Source organism: Triticum aestivum, chromosome 4B (genome assembly GCF_018294505.1).
Source record: "Triticum aestivum cultivar Chinese Spring chromosome 4B, IWGSC CS RefSeq v2.1, whole genome shotgun sequence".
NCBI lineage: Eukaryota > Viridiplantae > Streptophyta > Magnoliopsida > Poales > Poaceae > Triticum > Triticum aestivum.
Genome location: NC_057804.1, coordinates 73,614,818 through 73,640,229, shown reverse-complemented (window position 1 = coordinate 73,640,229; position 25,412 = coordinate 73,614,818). Strand labels below are relative to the sequence as shown.

The window sequence follows — 25,412 nt, the reverse complement described above, 5'->3', positions numbered from 1 at the left end:
TTTTCTCACCTTCACTTATATTTGTGATACATATTGACACACTTTGGTAACCAACTTGTTTAGTTTTCTTGCACGATTGATAGACATATAGTAGAAACCAGTACTGTACTTATATATACATGAAACCATCCATTAGACAAGTATAAAGCCGAAGCATCAACGCTGTGACGATTTGAAAATTAGTCTTATATACCCAGGACAAAATGAACGAATATGAGAAAGGTGAGGTGTTTACAGTGAAAGTCATGTTTTATATCTGACTATTAGTGGGGGGGTTTCGTAAAAATGTACATTAAGTGGCAGGAGGTACCTCTGTGCCATTCATCTTCAATCCAATGGCCCAGAATGCGTTTTTCTATTTTTGCACCACAAGTGCAGATTCTATACTAGTTGCTTCCGTCTGGCCCTTGCTTGGCATGTTTAACAAATTTGTTACTCCCTCCATCTCGTCAAAAAAAAAAACGTCTTAAAATATGAAATGAAGGAAATATGGAGTACTCTCCCTGTAAACTCGCTTTTATATTAGTTTAGGGGGGGTACTATATAACCATCAAACAAAAATAAGAATAGACAAGAGTATCCTGCAGATCCATCCCCTCCCACTCAAATCCCCATGTCAACCATACAAGGGGAAGCATGTAAATTCCACACAAATTCTATTTTTCGCACAGGGCGACAAATAGTCGTACCTTCGTAGAGGACAACCAATAATGGGCTGGCCCATTTTCATCGTTTTTGTGTTTTATTTTTATTTTTATTCTTCTTCCCCTATCTCTTTTTCAACTTCCAATTTTATTTTTTTATAGAATTTATTTCATAAATGCAAATTATCAAAAAAAATCCGAATTTTTATAAATAATCAAATTATAGAAAATGTTCATCATTCCGAAATTTTGTTGCTATTTTCAAAAATATTCGGAACATAAAAAAAGTTTCCTATTTATCCAAAAACTTTTATTCTTTTTCAAAATTGTTTGAGATTTCTAAGAAAATGGCAATTTAAAAAATGCTCCCAATTCTAAAAATATTCTCGTGTTAGTTAAATTTTCACAATGGAAAATAGTATTAAAAGATACATATTTTTGAAAAAATGTTATGAATTTCCAACACATGTTCCCGTTCTAAAAAATAGTTCACAAATTCTCATGTTTTTTATAAAAAAGTTGGTGTATTCAAAAAATGTTTAAATTTTTTAAAAGTTGTTCTTGTTTCAAAAATAAAATCACGTTTTTCTGAAAGTGTACATAGTTTACAAAAAACTGTTCAGAATTTAAAAAAGGTTCATGTTTCCGGCAATATTCAGAAAATACATACCTTAAAATCTCCTCAATAGAAAGGAGAAGTAGATTGAATAATTCATGGGCCTTTTTTGGCGTACGATAACGTCACAAAATTCTTAGTTGCCCTCGATCAATGAATGGAAAAGTAGCGGACTGATTACTTCACGCCCAGCGAAACCGAGAACCTAAATGTCCCTTTTTCAGGTGCACACATGGTCTTGCTTGCACATATAATTCTCACAAACTTTAAATGTATACTAATTTTTCTCCCGTTGCAACGCACGGGCATATGTGCTAGTAACCATCAAACAAAAATAAGCGGAAATGTTAACGCCCACACGTGTGGGCGTTTGCACATCGCCCACACGTCTCCATCACCACTCATTTTGCCACGTATGAATAGATGACATCAGCCGAATTTTTTTTGGTTTTCGGCTTAAAAATGTTGTATCTCCTAAATAAAAAAGCGAACTAAAAATTCGTTTTCACCATTAAATCCGTCTCGACGAGATCTTCAAAACTAGACCCCATGTTGATATGTTTCGACGAATTTTTTTTTTTGCCAAAAGTTGCCACGATGTTTACACTGCAGGTGCCATAGGGCTTAAACTAAAGTTGCCATGTGACAATTTTAGTTTGTAGATCATGGCAATTTTAGTATTTTGATGATGGCAACTCCAGCACTTTGACCATGAAAATTATTTTTTGTATGAACCATGGCAATTTTACGTGCATGTATCATGGCAATTTTAGTTTATGGTTCATGACAAGTCTAGTTTCTTAATTCCCTGTTTTATAAATGTCAAATTTTACTTTTAAATGTAGAAGAAAATAGCTGAAACATATCATGGCAACTTCAGTGTAAACATCATGGCAATTCATATGCAATAGACATGGCAACTTTTAATCCAAAAAAAAATTCATCAAAACATATCAACATGAGATCTAGTTTCGAAGATCTCATCGCGAGGGATTCAATGATGAAAACGGATTTTCAATCGGATTTTTCGTTTAAGAGATAAAACATTTTAAAAACTGAAAATCCAAAAAGATTCCTGCATGCATGCATGCGATGATGTGGCAATCTGTTTACATTAAAGATGTGTGGTGTGTCTCCCTTCCTGCCACACGTGTGGCAGTTAGCGCGACCCAAAATAAGAATAGACAAGAGTATCCTGCAGATCCATCCCCTCCCACTCAAATCCCCATGTCAACCATACAAGGGGAAGCATGTAAAATCCATAAAAAAAGAGCTAATCTTCACCGGAGAATTAGAGGGAGGAGATTAGAAACACACTAGGCTTTTAATTATGAATTTTTTTCTAAGGATGAATGAATTAGTGACACTCGTGTTACCCTTTCATAAGAAAGAAAATGAAAACAAAATTTAAAAACTTGCACGGAACCTTGCACTAAAATTGCATTTTTTAATATGCCAAAAACAATAATATAATAGTGTAATTTTTCACTCTAGTATAATTTAGATGCATATGGCATAGTATTTGCATGCATGCTTACACATAAAAAAAATCAGAATAATGAAATTTCCTAAGAAAAATGAATTAGTGGCATTGGTATTACCTCTAAGAAAAGGGGAAATGAAAATTTGCACACATTTTACCTAAACATTGTGTTTTCTTAAGATATTCAAGGATAAGCAAATACTGGTGTAAGGTTTGCAAATAAGAAGTTTCATAAGTAAGTATGATTTGGTCGCATTGGTATTACCCTTAAGGAAGAAAGAAAATGAAATAAAAACTAAAGCAAACAAAAAAAATGAAAAGTTATAAGAAATAATGAATCAGTGACATTTCTATTACCCTTTAAGAAGAAGAGAACAATACAAAAAACTTTAAAAAATACAAGCACATAACTTTAAGAACTACTCCCTCCGTCCCATAATGTAAGACGTTTTTTGGCACTAGTGTAGTGCCAAAAAACGTCTTACATTATAGGACGGAAGGAGTAGAAAATGAAGTTTTTGTAAGGAATAATGAACTAGCGGCATTGATATCGCTCTTTAAGGAGGAAAACAAAAACAAAATCATTTTTTAAGGATGAATGAATTAGTGGCATTGGTATTACCTTTTAAAAGAATAAATAAATTTAAAGTAAATCAAATAATGACAAAATTTGCACACAGTTTACACAGAAATTGCATTTTTTAATTCTATGCAATTAATAAGCATATAATAGTGATTTTAAAAAAAGTTTTGTAACAAGGAATATATTGCCTTTTAAGAAAAACAAAAATGAAACAAAAAACATCCCACTACTTTGCACTTGAATTGCACTGCTTTTTATGCAAAGAATAATCTTATAATAGTGCTCATTTTCACATATCTGGTGTAATATTTATGTATATACATTTACATTCACCCAACATCTCAAATATACCCAAAATTTTTAAAAGGAAAATCAACTAAAAAAGAAAAGGAAAAAACAAAAGAAAAAAACAAAAGAAAAAAACATAGAAACAGAATGCATAAAAAATAAAGGGAGAGAGAGGAATACTGAGGAGTCAGATGGGCTAGATAGAGGCAGCCCGTGGAAGAATTGATTGACCACACAGCAAGACACACCACAAGCACGAATCTTAGAGCAGTAATCAACGGATAGAAAATTGATTGACCAAATTCAATTTTTAGGCGACTTACATATAGCTAAAGCGTAGATGAAACTACCCTATTTCTACGCATCGTCGAAGATTTTGACGACCTCCGTGTCTGAAGTGCGAGACGAACCGGACTTTGGTCGTTCGCCGTTGCAGGCAGCTCCGACTGGATTGACTTAAGGATGGCATGCTTCCTTCTAGCCAGGTAGCCCGCTTCCTTCTGCCAAATGAAGCATTTGAAGAAATAAAATGAAAGTAAAACAAAGTGATTTGTGGCTTCCGCCAAACGTCAAGCATACTAATCACCTTCCGTCAAAACCAAATTGCAACGCAACAGCGGCCCTCCGCAATCCAGACGGATAGGAAAGGGTACGTGGTGTTTTTAAATTGGACAGTCGGATGTTTGGAATCCGGCAAACCTTCCTCAAGTTTGCTTTCTGTTTGCAAAAATTTGGACTGGTCCATGGATAAATAGGGATCTGCATTGCATAGCAAGCTACGTCTAAACAGTTCGGTCCAAATATGCGGATTGTTTGAGGGTCTGCTTTGAATATGCCCTTATGATTACAGTGGAATGATATATGTTGCTATAACATTCAAAATAATTTCATAGACCGGAGAAGACCCAAAGAAAAAGGAAAAATTTACACGAAGGTCCCTAAAAATGATATATATAACACGAAAAATTAAGTAAGTGCAAAGAAAGTGAGACGCTCTTCGGTGACATAACCAATTCTGACAACTGACAACTATGGTTTAGAAACCTAAGTTGTCATTTATTGAAAGTTTGGGGCTGCGATGCTTATGTGGAAAAGTTTCATCCTGATAAGCTCGAACCCAAAACGGATAAATGCATCTTCATAGGACACCCAAAATCGTTGGGTATACCTCCTATCTCAGATCCGGAAGCAAAAGTGATTATTTTTTGAAACGGGTCCTTTCTCGAGAAAAAGTTTCTCTTGAAAGAATTGAGTGGGAGGATGGTGGAGACTTGATGAGGTTATTGAACCGTCACTTCAACTAGTGTGTAGCAGGGAACAAGAAGTTGTTCCTGTGGCGCCTACACCAATGAAGTGGAAGCTGATGATATTGATCATGAAACTTTGGATCAAGTCACTACCAAAACTCGTAGGTCGACAAGGATATGTACTACTTCAGAGTGGTACGCAATCCTATCTTGGAGGTCATGTTGCTAGATAACAATGAACCGACGAGCTATGGAGAAGCGATGGTGGGCCCGGATTCCGACGAATGGCTCGAGGCCATAAAATCCGAGAGAGGATCCATATATGAAAACAAATTATAGACTTTGGAAGAGCTACTTGATGGTCGTAAGGCTGTTGGGTACAGATGGATTTTAAAAGGAAGACGGACAAAGATGGTAAGTATCACCATTAAGAAAGCTCGACTTGTCGCTAAGATGTTTTCCGACAAGTTCAAGGAGTTGACTATGATGAGATTTTCTTACTCATAGCGATGCTAAGAGTCTGTTGAAATTATATTAGCAGTTACTGCATTATTTATGAAATCTTGCAGATAGGATGTCAAAACATTGTTTCCTCGACGTTTTTCTTGAGGAAAGGTTGTATGTGATACAACCAGAAGGTTTTGTCAATCCTAAAAGATGCTAACAAGTATGCAAAGCTCCAGCAATCCTTCTAAGGACCGGAGTAAGCATCTTGGAGTTGGAATATACGCTTTGATGAGATGATCAAAGATTTTGGGTTTATACAAAGTTTATGAGAAACTTGTATTTCCAAAGAAGTGAGTGGGAGCACTATAGAATTTCTGATGAGCATATGTTGTTGACATATTGTTGATCGGAAATGATGTAGAATTTCTGGAAAGCATATAGGGTCGTTTGAAAGGTGTTTTTCAATGAAAAACCTGGATTGAGCTACTTGAACATTGAGCATCAAGATCTATAAGGATAGATCAAAAACGCTTAATAGTACTTTCAGATGAATACATACCGTGACAAGATTTTGAAGGAATTCGAAATAGATCGGAAAAGAAGGAGTTCTTGGCTGTGTTATAAGGTGTGAGTATTGAGTAAGACTCAAGACCTGACCACGACAGAGGAGAGAGAAAGGACGAAGGTCGTCCCCTATGCTCTACATTATGATGTGATGTGTACTGCACCTGAAGTGTGCCTTGCCATGAGTCAGTCAAGGGGTACAAGAGTGATCCAGGAATGGATCACTAGACAATGGTCAAAGTTATCCTTGGTGGACTAGGAATTTTTCTCAATTATGGAGGTGGTAAAAGAGTTCGTCGTAAGGGTTACGTCGTTGCAAACTTTGATACTAATTTGGATGGCTCTAAGTAGTAAGCCAGATTCATATAGTAGAACAGTTATTTGGAATAGTTCCAAATAGCGCGTGGTAGTTGCATCTACAAGATGACGTAGAGATTTGTAAAGCACACACGGGTCTGAAGGGTTCAGACCCGCTGACTAATAACCTCTCTCACAAGCAAGATATGATCAATCCCCATGGGTGTTGGATTCATTACAATCACACAGTGATGTGAACTAGATTATTGGCTCTAGTGCAAGTAGGAGACTGTTGGAAATATGCCCTAGAGGCAATAATAAAATGGTTATTATTATATTTCCTTGTTCATGATAATTGTCTATTGTTCATGCTATAATTGTATTGACCGGAAATCGTAATACATGTGTGAATACATAGACCACAACATGTTCCTAGTGAGCCTCTAGTTGACTAGCTCATTGATCAACAGATGGTCATGGTTTCCTGACCATGGACATTGGATGTCATTGATAACGGGATCACATCATTAGGAGAATGATGTGATGGACAAGACTCAATCCTAAGCATAGCACAAGATCATGTAGTTCGTTTGCTAAAAGCTTTTCTAATGTCAAGTATCATTTCCTTAGACCATGGGATTGTGTAACTCCCGGATACCGTAGGAATGCTTTGGGTGTACCAAACGTCACAACGTAACTGGGTGGCTATAAAGGTACACTACAGGTATCTGCGAAAGTGTCCGTTGGGTTGGCACGAATCGAGATTGGGATTTGTCACTCCGTATGACGGAGAGGTATCTCTAGGCCCACTCGGTAATGCATCATCATAATGAGCTCAATGTGACTAGGTAGTTAGTCGCGGGATCATGCATTACGGAATGAGTAAAGTGACTTGCCGGTAACGAGATTGAACAGGTATTGGGATAACGATGATCGAATCTCGGGCAAGTAACATATCGATTGACAAAGGAAATTGTATACGGGATTGATTGAATCCCCGACATCGTGGTTCATCCGACGAGATCATCGTGGACCATGTGGGAGCCAACATGGGTATCCATATCCCGCTGTTGGTTATTGGCCAGAGAGCTGTCTCGGTCATGTCTGCATGATTCCTGAACCCGTAGGGTCTACACACTTAAGGTTCGGTGACGCTAGAGTTGTTATGGGAATTAGTGTGCAGTTAACGAATGTTGTTCGCAGTCCCGGATGAGATCCCGAACGCCACGAGGAGTTGCAGAATGGTCCGGAGGTAAATATTTATATATGGGAAATCCTACTTTGGCCACGGGAAAATGTTTGGGATTTTTTGGTATTGTACCGGGAAGGTTCTAGAAGGTTCCGAAGTGGGGCCCACTTGCATAGGGGGGCCCACATGAACGTGGGTAGTGAGGGCAAGGCCCCACACCTCTGGTCAAGGCGCACCAAGATCCACCCTTAGAAGGAATAAGATCATATCCCGAAGGGATAAGATCAAGATCCCTAAAAAGGAGGGATAACAATCGGTGGGGAAGGGAAATGATGGGATTTCTTTCCTCCCACCTTTGCCAACGCCCCAATGGACTTGAAGGGCAAGAAACCAGACCCCTCCAATCCTATATATAGTGGGGAGGTGCATGGGAGCTTCACCCTTGCCCCTGGCGCAACCCTCCCCCTCTCCAACTCCACCTCCTCCTCAGTAGTGCTTGGCGAAGCACTGCCGGAGAACTGCAAGCTCCACCACCACGTCGTCGTGCTGCCGGAGCTCTCCCTCAACTTCTCTTCTCCCTTTGCTGGATCAAGAAGGAGGAGACGTCCCCGGGCTGTACGTGTGTTGAACGCGGAGGCGCCGTCCGTTTGGCGTTAGATCGGATCTTCCGCGATTTGAATCGCCGCGAGTACGACTCCCTCATCCGCGTTCTAGTGACTCTTCCTGTTAGCGATCTTCAAAGGTATGAAGATGCTCATCCTCTCCCTCTCTTGTTGCTAGAATCTCCATAGATTGATCTTGGTGGTGCGTAGAATTTTTTTAATTATTGCTATGTTCACCAACATCTAGGGCATATTTCCTTTAAACTGTTCGCCGATCGTCGGATTGTGGCGTTTTTTTGAAGCGGGAACAGATCAAGTTTGAATATGTGGCACCTTGGGGGCGTTACCTCGGGGTGTGGCTGGGGCCTTGATCGCCCCAGGGCCTAAAAATCGTTGGGTGAGCGCCCGAAAGAGCGTCGGCCTATGCGCTGGGTGGCCGAATGAGTGGAGATGCTCTTACTCCCCCCGTCTCGTAAAAAACGTCTTAAATTATAAAATGAAGGAAATATGGAGTACTCTCTCCGTAAACTAATATAAAAGCGAACACTTTTATATTAGTTTACGGAGGAAGTACTATATAACCATCAAACAAAAATAAGAATAGACAAGAGTATCATGCAGATCCATCCCCTCCCACTCAAATCCCCATGTCAACCATACAAGGGGAAGCATGTAAAATCCATGAAAAACGGAAAAGCTAATCTTCGCCAGAGAATTAGAGGGAGGAGATTATAAACACACTAGGCTTTTAATTATGATTTTTTCTAAGGATGAATGAATTAATGGCACTTGTGTTACCCTTTCATAAGAAAGAAAATGAAAACAAAATTTAAAAACTTGCACGGAACTTTGCACTAAAATTGCTTTTTTTTAATATGCCAAAAACAATAATATAGTAGTGTAATTTTTCACTCTAGTATAATTTAGATGCATATGGCATAGTATTTGCATGCATACTTACACACAAAAAATCGGAATAACGAAATTTCCTAAGAAAAATGAGTTACTGGCATTGGTATTACCTCTAAGAAAAGGGGAAATGAAAATTTGCACACATTTTACCTAAAAATTGTGTTTTCTTATGATATGCAAGGATAAGCAAATACTGGTGTAATGTTTGCAAATAAAAAGTTTCATAGGTAAGTATGATTTGGTCGCATTGGTATTACCCTTAAGGAAGAAAGAAAATGAAATAAAAACTAAAGCAAAACAAAAAAAATGAAAAATTATAAGAAATAATGAACCAGTGACATTTCTATTACCCTTTAAGAAGAAGAGAACAATACAAAAAACTTTAAAAATACAAGCACATAACTCTAAGAACTAGAAAATGAAGTTTTTGTAAGGACTAATGAACTAGCGACATTGATATCGCTCTTTAAGGAGGAAACCAAAATGAAAATCATTTTTTTAAGGATGAATGAATTAGTGACATTGGTATTACCTTTCAAATAAATAAATAAATTTAAAGTAAATCAAATAATGACAAAATTTGCACACAATTTACACAGAAATTGCATTTTTTAATACTATGCAATTAATAGCATATAATAGTGCTTTAAAAAAATTGTATCAAGGAATATATTGCCTTTTAAGAAAAACAAAATGAAACAAAAAACATCCCACTACTTTGCACTCTAATTGCACTGCTTTTTATGCAAAGAGTAATCTTATAATAGTGCTCATTTTCACATATATTGTGTAATATTTATGTATATACATTTACATTCACCCAACATCCCAAATATACCCAAAAAATAAAAAAAGGAAAATCAACTAATAAAGGAAAGGAAAAACAAAAGAAAAAACACAGAAACAGAATGCAGAAAAAATAAAGGGAGAGAGAGGAATACTGAGGAGTCAGATGGGCTAGATAGAGGCAGCCCGTGGAAGAATTGATTGACCACACAACAAGACACACCACAAGCACGAATCTTAGAGCAGTAATCAATGGAAAGAAAATTGACTGTCCCAAATTCAATTTTCAGGCGACTTACATATAGCTAAAGCGTAGATGAAACTACCCTATTTCTACATGTCATCGAAGATTTTGACGACCTTCGTATCTGAAGTGCGAGACGAACCGGACTTCTGGTCATTCGCCGCTGCACGCAGCTCCGACTGGATTGACTTAAGGATGACATGCTTCCTTCTAGCCAAATAGCCCGCTTCCTTCTGCCAAATGAAGCATTTGAAGAAAAAAATTGAAAATAAAACAAAGTGATTTGTGACTTCTGCCAAACATCAATCATACTAATCACCTTCCGTCAAAAAAGCAACGCAATAGCGGCCTTCCGCAATCCAGACAGATAGGAAAGGATACGTGGTGGTTTTAGATCGGACAGTCGGATGTCCGGACTCCCATAAACCTTGCTCAAGTTTACTTTCGGTGCGAGAATTTGGCCAGGTCCATGGACAAATAGTGATTTGCATTGCATGCCAAACTACGTCTCAACAGTTCGGTTCGAACATTTGCGGTTGTTTGAAGGCCCGTGTTGGATATGCTCTTAGATGGAAGGATATAAGTTGCTATAACATTCAAAATAATTTCACATAACGGAGAAGACCCAAAGAAAAAAGAAAAATTTACACCAAGGTCCCTAAAAATGATATATATAATGCGAAAAATGAAGTAATTGCAAAGAAAGTGAGACGTTCACCGGTGACATAACCAATTCTGACAACTGACAACGGATGGCAAAGAGGCAGCGCCCTGCTCTCATGACCCAATCTTGTCGAGGCTGTCGGAGACGGCCTTCATCCGCGGCCGCCGCTCTAGGTCGGCCTCGACGCACCCTAGCGCGACGTGGAACGCGGCCACCACCTCTTTGCGCGCGCCGGCGTCCCGCAGCACGGCGTCGTCGGCCAGCTCCGACAGCGGCCGCGCGTCCTCGAACCCCTGTCGCACCCACCTCACGATCTCTGGTGCTTGCTGCTGCTGTCCCTCGGTGGCGGCGGCGCCAAGCCCCGAGAAGGACGCGGAGGAGCCGGAGGGCGACGCCTGCTCGGGCGACCGCCCGGTGAGCAGCTCCAGCAGCAGGACGCCGAAGGAGTAGACGTCGGACTTCTGGCTCGGGCGAGACCCGGGCACGCGAGCCTCGGGGGCGCGGTACGCGTTGGGCCGGTCCGGCGCGGGGGGCTTGACGTACGGGAGAGAACCGCCCATTATGCCGCCGGCGCCGGCGCCCGCGGAGTCGGCGCAGCCGGCGATGGTGAGGAGTCGGGCGAGGCCGAAGTCGGAGACGAGGGCGTTGTAGTCGGCGTCGAGGAGGATGTTGGAAGGCTTGACCTCGCCGTGGACGTACCGCCGGGGGCTGCACTCGTGGAGGTGCGCCAGCCCGCGCGCTGCGCCCTTGGCGATGCGGAGCCGCAGCGACCACGACAGGCTCGGCTGCCCGGAACGCCCTGTACATACCAACGCCACGTCAGAAATCTTGTTCTTGCTCGAGCATCTTACAAAAATCCAGTTGATACATTTTTCAAATTCGAATACATGAAGCACAAAACTAAGTTCCTTTAGTGGCACAGCATTCTAGTTATACGTTATACCTATTCATTTGGCTTGTTTCTATAGCTTACTACGTATGCCATGTAGTTTGGCTTTGATTTGACTCTGTTATTCTATTTTTTTCCCTATTTATATGATCAAAGTTCATAAAACCCCTTGTTTTTGCAAATGTATTCATGTCATATGTAGCTACAGTACTCAATGCTCTCTCACACACACATTTGTTGCGCCTTTTGTGTGCACCTTTCCGCTCCTAATTGTCACTTTTGCGAGGCTCTAGACCTGACCTGAAACATGACTGCTGGCAGACCCGAGCAGGCATGACCACAGCAAGGTTTCGGGCCCGAAAAAAGAGCCTTTTGGCCTCCCTTGTCTGTCGGAAGGCCCCTTTACCTATCTACTCCTTTTGGATCTTTCTTCACTTTTCTGTTCACTGCCAGGAGAGACAACCTTTAGGCTTTATTAGGGCAAGGTCTGACACCAATCATCTGAACCTGGAGCTTACTTAGCGCAGCAAGCAATCTCTGTTTGGCATGCATTGGTCTAACACATCCACATCATTAATCCTTACGGTTTCCTTAATGCTAGTACTACGTATGAGTGGAGTTTGCGGATTGTGAAGGCTATGATGATGGCAACTCAAAGTTTCTGAAGTTTTGAAGGCAGAAACATGACTACAGGAGAAAAGGTGGCAGTGACAGTGACACTAACCGGTAAGGCAGGGCAAGCGCCAACCGGAGCATCATCATCATCCAGATGCTGCTGTTGCGCTGCGGTCCATGGCATGCATATGCACCGGACAAGATTGCATATGTACATGCCCATCTGGCTCTCTTGGAAGCTTTTCACCGCGACCAAGCATGACTCCGTAGTAGCCGGTCACTTGGCTGGACCAGCACCAGCAGCAGGCTAAAATCCATTCCGGTGCACAGCGATGCATTTTCCTTCCCGTGCACGAGCCGCAATCCAACAAATCCAAAGGAGCACAGCCTTGCACCATGGCTCATGCATGCTTATTAATCAGATGTTGTTTGTGGCCAACAAACAAGGATCTGTGGTTTTGTATCGTATCGGAATTCGGTAGCCTTAATTAATTACGACACCAATTCTGTTCTGCCATTTGTTTTGTTTAGGTTGTGTTTTTCAGGTCCAAGATGGCTTTATATCCTTTGGATTTGCATGAAGTTCTCGAACCAGTTCATAACAGACCCTAAAAGAGTCACTGGAGGGTGGGCCCGATGGACGGACGTTCGGTCAGAGCAGAGCAGAGCAAACCGTTGGAAAAAATAGCGGGAATTGGAGGAGAGGATTGTTACGTACCGCGCAGCGCGGAGGCGAGGTTGCCGTTGTTGATGAAGTCGGTGACGACGAGCTTCTCGTCGGGCGACCAGTAGTAGGCGCGCAGGCGTACCACGTTGGCGTGCCGCACGTGCCCGACGGCGCCCGCCTCCGCCGCGAACTCCTTGTACCGCTCCGGCGCCGCGGTGCCGCCGCCCAACCGCCGCACGGCCACCGGCGTCGTCCCGTTGCCCACCACCACCTTGTACACGATCCCCTTCCCGCCCTTCCCCAGCACGTACGCCGACGACCGCAGCAGCTCGTCCAGCTCCATCCGGAACCCCTTGTCGATCGCCACCAGCTCCCCGTCCTCGCCGCCCCCGCCCCCGGAACCGCCGCTGCATTTCTTCTCGCCGCCGCCGGCGTCCGACCCTTCCGAAGAGTACTCCCCGCACGTGTTTGCGCGCATGCACGGGCAGAAGAAGAGCCCTCGCCCCTCCTCCTCCTCCTCGTCGTCGTCGCCGTCCCCGCGCCGGTCACGCAGCTTCCAGTATATGTACACCACGATGACTCCGATGAGGGCGACGCCGGCCGCGTCGGTGACTGAGATGAGCACAATGAGGCTGGTCTTCATCGCCCGGCTAGGTCCACCAGTGCTGCCGCCGGAGCCAGTGGTTGTCGGAGGCGGTGTGGAGGATGCCGACGGCGGGGCCACGCGGCAGGGGACCTGGAGCGGGAAGCCGCAGAGTCCGGGGTTGTTGAGGAAGGCGGTGGGGCCCTGGCTGGCGAGGGACCCGGACTGCGGGATCTCGCCGGAGAGGTTGTTGAAGCTGAGGTCGAGGGTGACGGTCGCCGGGAGACGTCCTAGCTCCAGCGGCACCGTGCCGGAGAGGCGGTTGCGGGAGATGTTGAGCGTGCCGGCCAGCGCCTGGAGCTGACCGAGCTCAGGCGGGATGACGCCCGTGAGGGAGTTGGACGACAGGTCGAGCAGCTGCAGGCTCTCCATCTGCGGCAAGGCGGCGGCCGGTATGTGGCCGGAGAACCCATTGTTGGAGAGGAGCAGCCGCTGCAGCTGCCTGCAGCGCCCGAGCGCCGGCGGGAGCGGGCCGGCGAGCGAGTTCTTGGAGAGGTCGAGGTTCTGCAGGCGCGGGAGGTCGCAGAGCGAGGCCGGGAAGGCGCCGGTGAGGTTGTTGTCGTAGAGGAAGACGGAGCGCAGGGACGTGGCGTTGGAGAGCGCCGGCGGGACGGCGCCGGACAGCCGGTTGCCGTGGAGGTTGAGCCGGCGGAGCAAGGACAGCGAGCCGAGCTCGGGCGGGAGGTGGCCGGAGAGGTTCTTCCCCGCGACGGCCACGCCCGCGACGCGCGCCTCGGAGGAGGAGGTGTTGACGCAGGACACGCCCGGCCAGCGGCACGGGTCCGTGTCGTTGGCCGACCACGCCGCCAGCGCCGACGTCGGGTCGTCGGTCACCGCGGACTTGAAGGCCAGCAGCGCGAGCCCGTCCGGCGACAGCGGCGCCGCCCGCGGCGACGCGGCCAGCACCAGGAGCAGCGCCGGCAGGAGGATTCCAAGTGAGGAGTGCAGTAGGCTCCTCATCTACAATACCAAAGCTGGTTCTTTGCTCCGTCTTTCGTTCAGAAATGTGCAACAATAATCGTGTCAGTGCGTGTACTCCACTGAGAGAGAGAGAGAGAGAGAGTTGGTTGTGGTTGCGCCCGGTTGGCGAAGCGTATTTAAGGCCTGATATGATACAGGTGGGCGGCATGCATAACTGGGCCAAATTGCATGCACCGCAGCTACTACCAACTATGGATCCGCGCATGCTGATTTGCAAGCTCAATGATGGTCAGTGTGCTACTGTTTCTGTTGAGGTTCAACTCTCTTTTCTGTTAGTATCTTTTCCCACCCACGCGCTGACACGGGTTCTTGAGCGATCGAGCAAAGCTTCGGAGAGGTTGGTGACGCAGTGATGCCTGCCTGTGAAGTGGTAGTGAGGAGGTGGTTACGGTGGTGGCCCGGCCAGGCATGGGTGCCAAGGAAAGGAAGGAGGAGGGAGAGCGGCGGTGGAGGGGAGTAGAAGGGAAGCAACGCCGAGGTGGGAAGCCAATGATGTGTTGTGTCATGTGTGGGCAAGGAGTAGATGAACTACTAATTCCTGCGCACCGCAGTTGAGTTTGAGCAGTACCATCACGTTTTAGAACAAGTGAACAACTCCAACACGCTGACCCAAACGGATAACCCGATTTTGTCCATATTTTTTTGGTTTGGGTCGGTTCAGCGGATGCCCATGTCTGCTTTCGCGTTTGGGTCGGCGCTTGCATCCAACGTTGGCCTGATCCATTTTTGAGGTGGCTCAACAAAAAATATAACATAAATATTTTGAAAATAGAAAATATTTATTAAACATTAATGTCGGCCACAATGCCGGCGAGAGTCCACAAGTCCACATTACTTAGGTATAAAAACATTTAATTAAACTTAAAACTAGGAGGCGCACTGCCCTAGGTGTCCTCCTCCTCGTCGTCGGAGCCGATGAGGTCGACGAGCGTCAGCGCCGGGCCAGCCCACGGGAACGCCGCCTCCCAAGCTACTGCGACGTCGTCCGCCGGTGATTGTACCACCATTGGCTGGGCTGCACCACCCACGAGCACGACGCGCCTCCTCCTCCGCCTCACAGTGCTCCTCCTCGGCGTCACGCTCCAGCTGCTCGAGGTACTCGCCCCCGCGGTGCTCCTCCGTGAGCCTGCGTTGTCGTCATTGCTCCAGGTACATCTACTCCTGGGCCATGTGTAGCGCTCGGGCTTGACAACGGGGGTCGGCGCTGGCTCGGGGGATGGCGGAGCCAGCGGCGGGACAACGTAGTCACCGGCAGCGGAGAGCGCCATGGCCTCCGCCAGCCGTGCCTGGTACGCCGCCGCCTCCTCCTCCTCCTTGCGCCGCTCCTCCTTCTCGCTTTCACGGAGGACAGCCGCCAGCGCCGCCTGGTAGGCGACCTCCGCCCTCGGTCCTCTTTGCGCACGACGAGGGGCGACGGTGGGAAGCCATGCCGCACGTCGCGGACGCTGCCCCTCATGCTGCAACGCGAACTAGACCTCCCAACCGGGAGAGTCTGACGCGTAGGCTGGGTTGAGGCGCTGCTCCGGCGTGAGCTGCTGCCGTCGGTGTCGCACCTCCCCCGCGTGTGCTCGCGATGACCGCGGCACCGCCGACACTGGGATCCTCTTGGGATCCAAGTGCCAGTCGTGTGGCAGCGTGACGTGGGGGTAGGGGAGGGGGGCACTGTGCTTCCAGTGCCACTTCGCCTGGTGCACTGGGACGCAGATGCGCTGTCGTGGCCGGCGGGAAGACGCGGGCGGAGGCGGACGGAGCGCACGCAGGGCCGACGGGGGCCTTGCCCTTGTTCTTGCCAGAGAAGAACCCCATGGGTGGCTAGGGTTGTCGCCGTCGGGGGAGTAGAGGGTGGCTAGAAGGGGACGGGGGAGAAGAGGATGAGGACCCCCCGCGCACGTTCGAATTAAAAACACCCAGCTATCGCTGACACGTGGGCCCGCGGTCGTCCCGCGTCATTAATAAAGATGCGGTGGTAGTTGGCTCGCGGCGCGTCCATGCCGGCGCATTTCAGACCCAAATTTAGCCTGGAAATTGATCCGCGCAGACACGAAGCGCACGCCATTTGGGAATTAGTCGGTGCGTTGGGCCGTCACAAATGTCCGTGGTGACCCAAACGGATGACCGGCAGACGAAATGGGTTGCTGCGCTGGAGTTGTTTTTATTTGTTTAATTTTTGTGGGGAATCAGTTGATTGAAGTGAAAGCTAAACAACCAGCGTTTCAGGTCAAAAGTCAAAACTGCTTTTTTTTTTCTTTCGTTGCTGGCTGCGTTGTGGGGCGACTTGGAGTAGATAGAAGCCGTCAGAAACATGTATGGGACGGCCATCAACATCTGATGGCGATCTTGGTACCTACGCCATGCACAGCTACACGTCCTAACCACGAGCCCATAACGGATTCCACATGCACCGTTTTCACCGTCACAAAGAGTAAAGCTGGCACCGAGAAGCAGTTGTAGTAAGCTGGCAGCAATCCCAAGTTATCAGGTTGCAGCAAACACAAGCTACATAAGTGGCACAAGGATAGCACTCTTGATTATGGCACCAGTGATTTTCAACATCATTTGCACCGATTAAGAACAATAAACCATAGCGCAGATAAAGGAGATAAAAAGTGCAGGATCGTGTTGCTGCCGGCTTGTAACTTGAGGAGGAGATGTTGAAAAGGAAAAGTACACGGAAGGAGAGGTGTGTGGTGCATCGGTCTTTTGCCACACATCGCCTGCTTCAACACAACGTATCGCTTGGGAGCAATTAAACATCATTTTCTTGCGACCCAGTCCATGTGAAAAAAAAAGAACTTGTGTTTCAAGCAAGATCCATGGCATGTCATTGAAATATATGACGCGTTTGGTAGATTGTATATACCCCCGTCAGGCCCGCAGGATGCAATTTTGGGCTGTTTGGATGTCTGGTCTGCATAGGAATCTTGACACGCACGGAGTTTAAAGCACTTTTGGCCTGACTCACGAGGAGCCAAGCCCAAGTGATGCAACTCGAGGCACATGGGTGGAGACGACTGCACGCGCGGGGACACGCTGGAGACACGTGTTGTTTCCCGAAGTGGCGCCATAAATCTCCTCGCCCTTCTCCCACCGCACACTCTCGCCTCTCTCACGGCGGCGGAGAGCACAAGATCTGGACGGCAAGAACAGCGGCGAGCATCGAATCCAATATCTGGACGATAAGCACTGACTTCATCACCCCTCAGGCAAGCATTCATCAATGGCGGTAAGCCTTTTTTTTTCACTGATGGCATCGATTCACGCACTCGATTTACTCATCAATACTAGTTCTAGGCTTCGATTTGAGACCGAACAACATATATCCAATTACAGATTTGAGTGATTTGAATGAGATTGCATAGGATTTTCACTAACATGGGGATTAAATCAAGCATAAGCCATTTACATCCATTCAAATCTATTGCAACCCAACAAGCAGTAGAGCGCCTAGCTGCGATGAGCCTCGAGGCACTTGGAGAAGCAGTAGCCTTGGGGCTTGCAATTGTCGACCTCCAAGGGTATTATAGGACAATCTGGCTCAGGAGCCCTGACCATGTCTTCGACCACTCCGGCATGGCCAACACTCTCCATCTCAACCTCTTCGCCATTGCAAGTATCCACCATCTCCTCCTGATTGTCGTCTTTAGAATGATGGTGACCAACGCCACTGTGACAGCCACCTGGTCAGCAGGAGCTGCGACAAACGTGTATTTGGCCCATCTAGCCATTGCAAGTATCTAACCTGGATCAATCGACTTGAAAGTGCGTTATATCGACTAGAGGGGAGGTGAATAGGCGATTTTTATGAATTCTTCACTGAGGAATTTGCCAATGAGGAAATTCCTTAGCGAAGAACTACTTGCAGCAGAATAAGTACTCAGAAGTAAGCATAACGGGATACAGACATAATCATCATGATGAAATGAATGTTGGAAATATGCCCTAGAGGCAATAATAAATGGATTATTATTATATTTCCTTGTTCATGATAATTGTCTTTTATTCATGCTATAATTGTATTATCCGGAAATCGTAATAAACGTGTGAATACATAGACCACAATACGTCCCTAGTAAGCCTCTATTTGACTAGCTCGTTGGTCAACAGATAGTCATGGTTTCCTGACTATGGACATTAGATGTCATTGACAACGGGATCACGTCATTAGGAGAATGACGTGATGGACAAGACCCAATCCTAAGCATAGCACAAGATCGTGTAGTTCGTTTTGCTAGAGCTTTTCCAATGTCAAGTATCTCTTCCTTAGACCATGAGATCGCGTAACTCCCGGATACCGTAGAAGTGCTTTGGGTGTACCAAACGTCACAACGTAACTGGGTGACTATAAAGGTGCACTACAGGTATCTCCGAAGGTGTCTGTCGGGCTGACACGGATCGAGACTGGGATTTGTCACTCCGGATTACGGAGAGGTATCACTAGGCCCACTCGGTAGTGCATCATCATAATGAGCTCAAAGTGACCAAGTGTCTGGTCACGGGATTATGCATTACGGTACGAGTAAAGTGACTTGCCGGTAACGAGACTGATCGAGGTATTGGGATACCGACGATCGAGTCTCGGGCAAGTAACATACCGTCTGACAAAGGGAATAGTATACAGGGTTGTTTGAATCCTCGACATCGTGGTTCATCCGATGAGATCATCGAGGAGCATGTGGGAGCCAACATGGGTATCCAGATCCCGCTGTTGGTTATTGACCGGAGAACCGTCTCGGTCATGTCTGCATGTCTCCCGAACCCGTAGGGTCTACACACTTAAGGTTCGGTGACGCTAGGGTTATTAGGAAGACTTGTATGTGATTACCAAATGTTGTTCGGAGTCCCGGATGAGATCCCGGACATCACGAGGAGTTCCGGAAGGGTCCGGAGGTGAAGATTTATATATGGGAAGTTGTCATACGGACACCGGAAAGTTTCGGGGACATATCGGTATTGTACCGGGGCCACCGGAAGGGTTCCGGGGGTCCACCGGGAGGGGCCACCCCTCTTGGTGGGCCACATGGGCCGCGTGGGGCAGGGCACCAGCCCCTGGAGGGCTGGGCGCCCCCCCTTGGGCCCATGCGCCTAGGGTTGGGGGGGGGACCCTAGTGGGGGCGCACCCCCCTTGCTTGGGGGGCAAGCCCCCCTCCCTGGCTGCCGCCCCCCCTCTAGATCTCATCTAGAGGGGGCCTGCCCCCTTTCCCCTTCCCCTATAAATAGAGGGGCGAGGGGAGGGCTAAAAACCTGATCCAAGGCGCAGCCCCTCCCCTCCCCAACACCTCTCCTCCTCCGTTGAGCGCTTGGCGAAGCCCTGTCGGAGTACTGCCTCTCCACCATCATCACGCCGTCGTGCTGCTGCTGGAGCCTTCTTCCTCAACCTCTCCTTCCCCCTTACTGGATCAAGAAGGAGGAGACGTTGTCCGTACCGTACGCGTGTTGAATGCGGAGGTGCTGTCCGTTCAGCACTTGGTCATCGGTGATCTGAATCACGACGAGTACGACTCCATCATCACCGTTCCCTCGAACGCTTCCGTACGCGATCTACAAAGTGGTATGTAGATGCAATCTCTCTCCCATGACTCGTTGCTTAGATGAACTCATAGATGGATCTTGGTGAAACCGTAGGAAAAATTTTAATTTTCTGCAACGTTCCCCAACAGTGGCATCATGAGCTAGGTCTATGCGTAGTTCTCTATTGCACGAGTAGAACACAATTTTGTTGTGGGCATAGATCTTGTCAACTTGCTTGCTGCTACTAGTCTTTTCTTGCTTCAGCGGTATTGTGGGATGAAGCGGCCCGGACCGACCTTACACGTACGCTTACGTGAGACAGGTTCCACCGACTGACATGCACTAGTTGCATAAGGTGGCTAGCGGGTGTCTGTCTCTCCTACTTTAGTTGGAGCGGATTAGATGAAAAGGGTCCTTATGAAGGGTAAATAGAAGTTGACAAAATCACGTTGTGGTTATTCGTAGGTAAGAAAATGTTCTTGCTAGAACCCAATTGCAGCCACGTAAAAGATGCAACAACAATTAGAGGACGTCTAACTTGTTTTTGCAGCAATTGTCATGTGATGTGATATGGCCAGAAGTTGTGATGAATGATGAATGATATATTGTGATGTATGAGATCATGTTCTTGTAATAGGAATCACGACTTGCATGTCGATGAGTATGACAACCGGCAGGAGCCATAGGAGTTGTCTTTATTTTTTGTATGACCTGCGTGTCATTGAAGAACGCCATGTAAATTACTTTACTTTATTGCTAAACGCGTTAGCCATAGAAGTAGAAGTAGTCGTTGGCGTGACAACTTCATGAAGACACAATGATGGAGATCATGATGATGGAGATCATGGTGTCATGCCGGTGACGAAGATGATCATGGAGCCCCGAAGATGGAGATCGAAGGAGCTATATGATATTGGCCATATCATGTCACTACCATATTATTGCATGTGATGTTTATTATGTTTTATGCATCTTGTTTACTTAGAACGGCGGTAGTAAATAAGATGATCCCTTATAATAATTTCAAGAAAGTGTTCCCCCTAACTGTGCACCGTTGCTAAAGTCCGTCGTTTCAAAGCACCACGTGATGACCGGGTGTGATAGATCCTTACGTTCACATACAACGGGTGTAAGACAGATTTACACATGCAGAACACTTAGGGCTAACTTGACGAGCCTAGCATGTACAGACATGGCCTCGGAACACAAAGACCGAAAGGTCGAACATGAGTCATATGGAAGATACGATCAACATGGAGATGTTCACCGATGATGACTAGTCCGTCTCACGTGATGATCGGACACGGCCTAGTCGACTCGGATCGTGTAACACTTAGATGACTAGAGGGATGTCTAATCTGAGTGGGAGTTCATTAAATAATTTGATTAGATGAACTTAATTATCATGAACTTAGTCTAAAACTTTTGCAAAATATGTCTTGTAGATCAAATGGCCAACGCTCATGTTAACATGAACTTCAACGCGTTCCTAGAGAAAACCAAGCTAAAAGATGATGGCAGCAACTATTCAGACTGGGTCCGGAACCTGAGGATCATCCTCATAGCAGCCAAGAAAGACTATGTCCTAGATGCACTGCTAGGTGAAGCACCCATCCCAGAGAACCAAGTCGTTATGAACACTTGGCAATCACGTGCTGATGATTACTCCCTCGTTCAGTGCGACATGCTTTACAGCTTAGAACAGGGGCTCCAAAAGCGTTTTGAGAAGCACGGAGCATATGAGATGTTCGAGGAGCTGAAAATGGTTTTCCAAGCTCATGCCCGGGTCGAGAGATATGAAGTCTCCGACAAGTTCTTTAGTTGTAAGATGGAGGAAAACAGTTCTGTCAGTGAGCACATACTCAAAATGTCTAGGTTGCACAACTGCCTGTCCCAGTTGGAGATCAACCTCCCGGAAGAGGCGGTCATTGACAGAATCCTTCAGTCGCTCCCACCGAGCTACAAGAGCTTTGTGTTGAACTACAATATGCAGGGGATGGTGAAGACCATTCCTGAAGTATTCTCAATGCTGAAGTCAGCAGAGGTTGAAATCAAGAAAGAACATCAAGTGTTGATGGTCAATAAGACCACTAAGTTCAAAAAGGGCAAGGGTAAGAAGAACTTCAAGAAGGACGGCAAAGATGTTGCCGCGCTCGGTAAGCCAGTTGCCGGGAAGAAGTCAAAGAATGGACCCAAGCCTGAAACTGAGTGCTTTTATTGCAAGGGGAAGGGTCACTGGAAGCGGAACTGCCCCAAATACTTAGCGGACAAGAAGGCCGGCAACACTAAAGGTATATTTGATATACATGTAATTGATGTGTACCTTACCAGTACTCGTAGTAACTCCTGGGTATTTGATACCGGTGCCATTGCTCACATTTGTAACTCACAGCAGGAGCTGCGGAATAAGCGGAGACTGGCGAAGGACGAGGGGACGATGCACGTCGGGAATGGTTCCAAGGTCGATGTGATCGCTGTCGGCACGCTACCTCTACATTTACCTACAGGATTAGTTTTAAACCTCAATAATTGTTATTTAGTGCCAAGTTTGAGCATGAACATTGTATCTGGATCTCGTTTAATACGAGATGGCTACTCATTTAAATCCAAGAATAATGGTTGTTCTATTTATATGAGAGATATGTTTTATGGTCATGCCCCAATGGTCAATGGTTTATTCTTAATGAATCTCGAACGTAATGTTACACATATTCATAGTGTGAATACCAAAAGATGTAAAGTTGATAACGATAGTCCCACATACTTGTGGCACTGCCGCCTTGGTCACATTGGTGTCAAGCGCGTGAAGAAACTCCATGCTGATGGACTTTTAGAGTCTCTAGATTATGAATCATTTGACACATGCGAACCATGCCTCATGGGCAAAATGACCAAGACCCCGTTCTTCGGAACAATGGAGCGAGCAACCAACTTGTTGGAAATCATACATACCGATGTGTGCGGTCCAATGAGCGTTGAGGCTCGCGGAGAATATTGTTATGTTCTCACTCTCACTGATGACTTGAGTAGATATGGGTATGTCTACTTGATGAAACACAAGTCTGAGACCTTTGAAAAGTTCAAGGAATTTAAAAATGAAGTAGAGAATCAACGTGACCGAAAGATAAAGTTCTTATGATCGGATCATGGAGGAGAATATTTAAGTCACGAATTTGGTACACACTTAAGAAAATGTGGAATCGTTTCACAACTCACGCCGCCTGGAACACCTCAGCGTAACGGTGTGTCCAAACGTCGTAATCGCACTCTATTGGATATGGTGCGATGTATGATGTCTCTTACCGATTTACCGCTATCATTTTGGGGATACGCTCTAGAGACAGCTACATTCACTTTAAATAGGGCACCGTCTAAATCCGTTGAGATGACACCGTATGAATTATGGTTTGGAAAGAAACCTAAGCTGTCGTTTCTAAAAGTTTGGGGATGCGATGCTTATGTCAAGAAACTTCAACCTGAAAAGCTCGAACCCAAGTCGGAAAAATGCGTCTTCATAGGATACCCTAAGGAAACCATTGGGTATACCTTCTACTTAAGATCCGAGGGCAAGATCTTTGTTGCCAAGAACGGATCCTTTCTGGAAAAAGAGTTTCTCTCAAAAGGAGTAAGTGGGAGGAAAGTAGAACTCGATGAAGTACTACCTCTTGAACCGGAAAGTAGTGCAGCTCAAGAAAACGTTCCTGTGGTGCCTACACCGACTGGAGAGGAAATTAATGATGATGATCAAGGTACTTCTGATCAAGTTGCTACTGAACTTCGTAGGTCCACAAGGACACGTTCCACACCAGAGTGGTATGGAAACCCTGTCCTGGAAATCATGTTGTTAGACAACGGTGAACCTTCGAACTATGAAGAAGCGATAGCGGGCCTAGATTCCAACAAATGGCTAGAAGCCATGAAATCCAAGATAGAATCCATGTATGAAAACAAAGTATGGACTTTGACTGACTTGCCCGATGATCGGCGAGCGATAGAAAACAAATGGATCTTTAAGAAGAAGACGGACGCGGATGGTAATGTCACCATCTATAAAGCTCGACTTGTCGCTAAGTCGGCAAGTTCAAGGAATTGACTACGATGAGACTTTCTCTCCCGTAGCAAAGCTTAAGTCCGTATGAATCGTGTTAGCAATTTCCGCATACTATGATTATGAGATATGGCAGATGGACGTCAAAACGGCATTCCTTAACAGGCATCTTAAGGAAGAAGTGTATATGATGCAGCCGGAGGGTTTTGTCGATCCTAAGAATGCTAACAAAGTGTGCAAGCTCCAGCGATCCATTTATGGGCTGGTGCAAGCATCTCGGAGTTGGAACATTCGTTTTGATGAGATGATCAAAGTGTTTGGGTTTATGCAGACTTATGGAGAAGCCTGCGTTTACAAGAAAGTGAGTGGGAGCTCTGTAGCATTTCTCATATTATATGTAGATGACATACTTTTGATGGGAAATGATATAGAATTCTTGGACAACATTAAGGCCTACTTGAATAAGTGTTTTTCAATGAAGGACCTTGGAGAAGCTGCTTACATATTAGGCATCAAGATCTATAGGGATAGATCGAGACGCTTCATAGGTCTTTCACAAAGCACATACCTTGATAAGATTTTGAAGAAGTTCAAAATGGATCAATCCAAGAAAGGGTTCTTGCCTGTACTGCAAGGTGTGAGATTGAGCTCGGCTCAATGCCCGACCACGGCAAAAGATAAAGAAGAGATGAGCGTCATCCCCTATGCCTCAGCCATAGGATATATTATGTATGCCATGCTGTGTACTAGACCTGATGTAAACCTTGCCGTAAGTTTGGTAGGAAGGTACCAAAGTAATCCCGACAAGGAACACTGGACAGTGGTCAAGAATATCTTGAAGTACCTGAAAAGGACAAAGGACATGTTTCTCGTTTATGGAGGTGACGAAGAGCTCGTCGTAAAGGGTTACGTCGACGCTAGCTTCGACACAGATCTGGATGACTCTAAGTCACAAACCGGATACATGTATATGTTGAATGGTGGAGCAGTAAGCTGGTGCAGCTGCAAGCAGAGCGTCGTGGCGGGATCTACATGTGAAGCGGAGTACATGGCAGCCTCGGAGGCAGCGCATGAAGAAATTTGGGTGAAGGAGTTCATCACCGACCTAGGAGTCATACCCAATGTGTCGGGGCCGATCAAACTCTTCTGTGACAACACTAGATCTATTGCCCTTGCCAAGGAGCCCAGGTTTCACAAGAAGACCAGGCACATCAAGCGTCGCTTCAACTCCATCCGTGAAAATGTTCAAGATGGAGACATAGATATTTGCAAAGTACATACGGATCTGAATGTCGCGGATCCGTTGACTAAACCTCTCTCGCAAGCAAAACATGATCAACACCAGAACTCTATGGGTGTTCGATTCATCACAATGTAACTAGATTATTGACTCTAGTGCAAGTGGGAGACTGTTGGAAATATGCCCTAGAGGCAATAATAAATGGATTATTATTATATTTCCTTGTTCATGATAATCGTCTTTTATTCATGCTAT

At 45.8% G+C, this 25,412-nt stretch overlaps 1 protein-coding gene across 1 annotated transcript; it reads right to left on the bottom strand.

Annotated features, from left to right (window-relative positions):
* Positions 1-10,467: 10,467 nt before the first annotated feature.
* Positions 10,468-14,809, bottom strand: LOC123091099 (receptor protein kinase-like protein ZAR1). Its single transcript, XM_044512498.1, has 2 exons — positions 12,789-14,809; positions 10,468-11,365 (listed from the first exon to the last, which is right to left on the bottom strand). Exons 1-2 carry the CDS (start codon positions 14,338-14,340, stop codon positions 10,680-10,682), a joined length of 2,238 nt encoding a protein of 745 aa, XP_044368433.1. The 5' UTR covers positions 14,341-14,809; the 3' UTR covers positions 10,468-10,679.
* Between the last annotated feature and the right edge of the window lie 10,603 nt (positions 14,810-25,412).

Coding starts and splice junctions, on each gene's coding strand:
- LOC123091099 (XM_044512498.1), bottom strand. CDS start 14,340: ATGAGGAGCCTACTGCACTCCTCACTTGGAATCCTCCTGCCGGCGCTG. Junction 11,366..12,788: donor CCTCGCCTCCGCGCTGCGCG/GTACGTAACAAT, acceptor TGGTATGTACAG/GGCGTTCCGGGCAGCCGAGC.